The sequence below is a fragment of the Triticum urartu genome, chromosome 2A (assembly GCF_056163025.1).
Source record: "Triticum urartu cultivar PI428250 chromosome 2A, HENAU_Tu73, whole genome shotgun sequence".
Lineage (NCBI taxonomy): Eukaryota > Viridiplantae > Streptophyta > Magnoliopsida > Poales > Poaceae > Triticum > Triticum urartu.
In genome coordinates this window covers 43,137,510-43,143,965 of record NC_141874.1, presented here as the reverse complement: position 1 = coordinate 43,143,965, position 6,456 = coordinate 43,137,510, and the positions used below count along the sequence as shown (strand labels likewise).

At 49.3% G+C, this 6,456-nt stretch overlaps 1 protein-coding gene across 1 annotated transcript; it reads right to left on the bottom strand.

The window, feature by feature from the left end:
- Positions 1-4,664: 4,664 nt before the first annotated feature.
- Positions 4,665-5,964, bottom strand: LOC125535354 (putative cinnamyl alcohol dehydrogenase 6). Its single transcript, XM_048698408.2, has one exon. The coding sequence runs from the start codon at positions 5,885-5,887 to the stop codon at positions 4,805-4,807; it is 1,083 nt and encodes a 360-aa protein (XP_048554365.2). The 5' UTR covers positions 5,888-5,964; the 3' UTR covers positions 4,665-4,804.
- Positions 5,965-6,456: the final 492 nt, after the last annotated feature.

Below are 6,456 nucleotides of genomic sequence, written 5' to 3'. Positions count from 1 at the left end.
AAATCAATAAGGTATGGATCAAGAACGAATACTCGGTAAGAAATCCCAATCTCAAACCAAATATCTGTGGAAGAAGAACTAGAGCTACAAGAATTCCCACCTATGAAACTCCCAAACCTTTCCGGTTATGCAATCAGGTGTTGGGGATACAGGGGAAGCATAATATCTCACCCAAATCTAGCAAATCCTACATCCAGCTGTATCCATCCTTCAACACATAACTGAGAAAAACTTCGGAAACCATCTACCTCAACCTTCGAAAAGCATCCGTTATGCAAGTTATGGCAATACTCCCGAACTCCCGCCCAAGTACTGGGTGGCGTCGAGGTTATCTCACCAACAACTGCATAAAAGAGATTTTCAATGTCGGCGAACTAAACTCAGGTATTCCAGAACTGCAACGATAAAATTGTGACGACAACACCTCGGAGATCAACTCCCCGGGACACTGCCACAACCCCTAAATGACAGGAGGCACCAAGAACAATGTTCTCGTCACAAAACCATCGGAACGATTCCAAGATACCCGCGTGATCCTAATTTTTTTTTTTGTGAAATTTGAGAAGAGAAGAGTCAAAACTCTACGTCAGGATGCCTTACCAGAGCGATGAAGGGACTAGGAAGTAAAAAGAATTCCTAAACTCTCCGATATATGATTCCTAAATGACTCAAAACATTTTTCTAGACTCAACAACGGTCGCTAAAAACGATCAAGCAGTGGGGGCTCCTAAGGTCGGGGAAGGCTCTGATTACCAACTTGTAACGCCCTCGATGCGGCTATATCTCCTACGTGTCGAAGCACGACTTAGAGGCATAACCGCATTGAAAGCAATGTCGCAAGTAAGGCAATCTTCACAACATCCCATGTAATATTGATAATAAAAGGGGAAGGTACATAGTTGGCTTACACTCGCCACGTCAAACAAAGTACATAAATAGCATTACATCATCCAATCACTCATGGCCCGACTACGGTGCCAAAATAAAAGATCAACCCAACATGAGACACGGTCCCGATCGCCCCAACTAGACACCACTACTGATCATCAGGGAAACACACATAGTAACGGCGTGAGTCTTCGTCGAACTCCCACTTGAGCTCAAGCGCATCATCTGGAACGGAGTCATCAGGCCCTGCATCTGGTTTGGAAGTAATCTGTGAGCCACAGGGACTCAGCAATCTCGTACCCTCGTGATCAAGACTATCTAAGCTTATAGGTAAGGCAAGGTAATATGTGGAGCTGCAGCAAGCGACTAGCATATATGGTGGCTAACCTGTTCGCAAAAGAGAGCGAGAAGAGAAGGCAAGGCACGAATGAAGAACTCGAGAACCAACTACGGCAAACATTAATCCAACACCGTGTTCGCTTCCTGGACTCCGCCGAGAAGAGACCATCATGGTAACGCACACAGTTGATTCATTTTAATTAAGTTAAGGTTCAAGTTATCTACAACCGGACATTAACAAATTCTCATCTGCCCATAACCGCGGGCACGGCTTTTGAAAGTTCACATCCCTGCAGGGGAGTTCCAACTTAGCCCATGACAAGCTCTCACGGTCAACGAAGGATATTCCTTCTAGCGGGAAGACCTTCTTCCCGATCAGACTCGGAATCCCGGTTACAAGACATTTCGACAAGTTAAAACAAATCCAGCAACACCGCCCGAATGTGCCGACAAATCCCGATAGGAGCTGAACATATCTCGTTCTCAGGGCACACTCAGATTGTCTAAGGTACGGGTAGGCCAACCCAGAGTTGCCCCTGGTGGCCACCGGCAGCTGACAGGTTGGACCAACACTCAGAGGAGCACTGGCCCGGGGGGGTTTAAATAAGATGACCCTTGGGCTCCGGAAACCCAAGGGAAAAAGAGGCTAGGTGGCAAATGGTAAAACCAAGTTTGGGCATTGCAAGAGTTTTATTCAAGGCGAACTATCAAGGGGTTCCCATTATCACCCAACCGCGTAAGGAACGCAAAATCCGGGAACATAACACCGATATGACGGAAACTAGGGCGACAAGAGTGAAACAAAACACTAGGCTAAAAGGCCGAGCCTTCCACCCTTTACCAAGTATATAGATGCACTAAGATAACAAGATAATATAGTGATATCCCAACAAGTAAATAATGTTCCAACAAGGAACGATCTCCAATCTTCAGCTGCAACTAGCAACGCTATAAGAGGGGCTGAGCAAAGCGGTAACATAGCCAATCAACGGTTTGCTAGGACATGGTGGGTTAGAGGTTTGACATGGCAATTTGGGAGGCAGGATAAGCAAGTGGTAGGCATCGTAGCATAGGCATAGCAAAAGAGCGAGCATCTAGCAAAGCAACGATAGAAAGTAATTTCGAGGGTATGATCATCTTGCCTACAAAGTTGTCAGAGTTGACTGGATTCTCGAAAGCAAACTCAACGGGCTCCTCGTTAGCGAACTCGTCTCCCGGCTCTACCCAAACAAGACAAACAAGCAAACGGAACACAATCAACCACGTGCAAAGCTCAAACAACAAGATGCAAACATGGTATGCTATGCGGGAGGCGATATGTGATGCATATGCAAGATTTGACAAGGAATGATTGAAACTGGCCTCAACATGGAAATCCAAGTGTGCCACTTTAAAGGTGAGGTGATTTCGGTTGAAATCGATATAAAGAACACCGGAATCGGAGACACGGTTTGGAAATGGCAAGCAAAACAAATATGGCACCGGTCTGCGATATACAGCAAGTAACCAACTAAATGCATCAAGATAATTAAGCTACAGCACTCAAACATGGCAACAAAATACATGGCAGGGGTCCACTCATAAAGCTTAACAAAAGATGAACACTGAACTACGGCTAAATCATCCATTAACAGGTTCAAACAAGCATGGCAAAAGTGCAATTTGTAAACAGATTTCAGACTTAGTGAAATTAACACTTGTCTGGAATTTCAGATCAGGTAGCACACTTTGGAGCAAGAAAACTATATGCAACAGGAACTTAACATGGCAAAGTAAAGCATGGCATGGAGCTAATCAAAGAGCTTAACAAAAGTCCCTTGGTGACCTTGAGCCAAAAGGGATCAGAAAATACCATTGCAAGCATGTGAACATGGCAAAAACATAATCAGATCACAGACTTAGAGAAAAACTGGAGCATGCAAATATCTTAGTGAGTAGGCATGTTAACGAGCTCGATGCACCCACTACAGAGCAAGGCATGACAATCTAAGCATACACCCATCAAGAATACACATTATACAAGCTAGACATGGCAAGAACAACAACATAGCATGCACGGATCAACTACAACATCCTCGGCAAAATCGCTAACAAGTAGACAATCTGCCCAGGTTCACGAAATAGCAAAAGTAGAGCTCGATTGACTCAAGCTAGGGTGCTCCATAATTGCAAACAAGGACATGGATCGATAGATCACTACAAGATTAACAAATCATCCTTACTGATCATCCTCAAAAGAGGCACGAATCACTAGGAAACAACATGAACATATGGCATATTGATAAAAACAGATCAAGGACTTAGTCGAATTGCTAAGTCCCTGAAATCAGCTTTAACGAATGCATCACTTTGCAAGCTTGTGCTCCTCACCACACACATCACAAAAATACATGGATGGCACCTCTGAAAAGATGGCAAAGCATATAACAAAATACATGTAGAGCTCAGGGGCATATCATGCACACAATAATCATGGCAAAAATAACAAATAGCTAATTGGAGCAGCAGATCTGACACTTAACTCAAATAGCACTCTTCCAACAGCATTTCGGGCATCAAGATGAACTCAAATGAAAATGATGCAATGAGGTGAAATGATGTGCGCTCTGAGACGAACATTTTGATATGCTACACGAACAAAACGATCTACGGATGCGGAGATATAGCAGGTGAAAGTATGCAAAAATGAATAAGGAGGGAGGGGAAAAGTCAACCCGAGAGTGGATCTGAGATCTAGGGTTTTCGGGGTCGACACTGTAGCTGACGGGCTCGAGGTCGCCGGCGCGTGTGGTGGTCGCCGGAGGGAAGCTGTCCGGCGAGGGGACCGGCAGATCCGGCGAGAGGGGTCGCCGGCGCGGCTCTACGGAGCGTCGGGGTGGCGGTGCGACGTCGACGAGGCAGGGGGCAGCGAGGTGGCGATGTGGCCGCGGCGACCGGCGATGGCAAGCGCGGTGGCCGGCGATGGCGGGCGCGGTGGCGCGAGGCGAAGTCCGGCGAGGTGGACGCCGGCTCGGGGGAAGGAAAAGCGGGCGCGGGCGGCGCGGCTCTTGGGCCGGGGAGGGCCTGCTGCGGGCCGAACGGTGCTGAAGCATCTTCTGAACGGGGGCTAGATGGGAAGAATCTTATTCCATGAAGCATGCACTTTACAGTAGGTGAGTCCACTAGTAAGTTTGACCCAAATATTTTTTATCGATCGGATACCTCTTGTTAAAGTCACTCTGATCTTCTCTCGTAGTGACTAATGACACATTGCATATGTAACACTCGTCACAAATTAGGAGTTTTGCGTCGTTGTTGATTCGTTTTCTCGAAACATTTTATCTACTTTCTCTGTTCTGAATTACTCGTCGCAAAAATGGATGTATCTAGATGTATTTTAGTTTTAGATATATTAATTTCTGCGACGAGTAATTTAGAACGGAGGGAGTATTAGACAGTGTGTCCAAATCACGAGTAATTTTCACCAACGGGTTTCACGCGTCGAAGTCTTTTGAGACTAGACCCCGTGAGTCAGTTTTAGAGACCCCATGTATCAGGTTTAGACGTTTTTTCCCATAAAACCCGAAAAAAACAACAACTAGAGCCTGGAGCCAGTGCCGGCGACGTCGACGACGAAGCGGTAGCGGACGTCGTTGCGCGCGAGCCTGGCCAGCGCGTCGTTGATCCCGTCGGTGGAGACGAGCTCGATGTCGGCGGTGATGCCGTGCTCCCCGCACAGGTCCATCATCTCCTGCGTCTCCTTCATGCCCCCCGTCATGCTCCCGCTCACCGTCCTCTTCCCGAAGATGAGCGGGAAGGACGGCAGCTCCACCGGCTTGTCCGGCGCCGCCACCAGCACCAGCTTCCCGTTCACCTTGAGCAGCTCCAGGATGGGCCCCAGCGAGTGCTGCGCCGACACCGTGTCGATCACGTAGTCCAGGCTCCGAGCCATGGCCTGCATCTGCCTCTCGTCGGTGCTCAGGACGAAGTCGTCGGCCTTGAGGCTCTCCCTCGCCTCGCGCTCCTTGGCCGGCGACGTGCTGATGACGGTGACCTTGAGCCCGAACGCCTTGCCGAACTTGACGGCGACGTGGCCGAGCCCGCCCAGCCCGACCACGCCCAGCCGCCGCCCGGGCTCGCCCAGCAGCATCCCGTGCTGCTTCATGGGGCTGTACACGGTGATCCCGGCGCACAGCAGCGGCGCGGCGGCGTCGAGCGGGAGGGCGTCCGGGATGCGCACGAGGAAGCGCTTGTGGGCGACGAGCATGCTGGAGTAGCCGCCGTAGGTGACGCTGCCGTCCCAGAAGATGCCGTTGTAGGTGAGCGCGACCTTGTCGCAGTAGTTCTCCTCGGAGCGGCGGCAGTGGTCGCAGTCGAGGCAGGAGGCGGCGATGCATCCGACGCCGACGCGGTCGCCGGGGCGGAAGCCGGAGACGTTGGCGCCGACCCGGGTGACGACGCCGGTGATCTCGTGGCCGGGCACGAGGGGGTACATGGTGATGCCCCAGTCGTTGTTGATGAAGTGGAGGTCGGTGTGGCACATGCCGCAGTAGTGCACCTTGATGGTGACGTCGTCCACGCCGTTCTCCCGGCGCTTGAAGGCGAAGGGCACCACCTCGCCGGAGGGCTCCATGGCCGCCCACCCGCTCACCGCCTGCGTGTGCTTCGGGGTCACCTCCATCGCCGGCCAAAAATGTGCGTGAGACAGTGAAAGATTCTTGGTGTCTGTGGTGCTCGCTGCGCTGGTTGTTGTGCTTCTCAGCAGCTCTACCCACGGCTACTTATAGTGCGCTTCAGCTTCACGCGGTTGGTCCATCTCAGTGCCTCAGAGTCAGAGGTCTGGTCGTTTTGGATGCTACTCCCTCCCTTCCTAAATATTTGTTTTTTAGAGGCTTTAAATGGTGACTACATACGGAGCAAAATGAGTGAATCTACACTCTAAAATATGTCTATATACATCCGTATGTGGTGACCATTTGAAATCTCTAGAAAGACAAATATTTAGAAACGAAAGGAGTATTAGGTTAATCTCGGTTAAGTAGTTTAAAGGGGGTGGTTGCTGCACTTGACCTGCTAGGGCGTCAAATGTAATCATTAAACACTTGGTCATGTTGGACGTGTTCGTTGACAAACTTGACAGTTTTGTTGATTAACATATATAGTTCATTGGTAAGGTGAAAAAATTATAGAAAAGACGCTCAAAGAGCATATTATCTCGTACTCCCTCCGTCCCAAAATAAATGATGACTC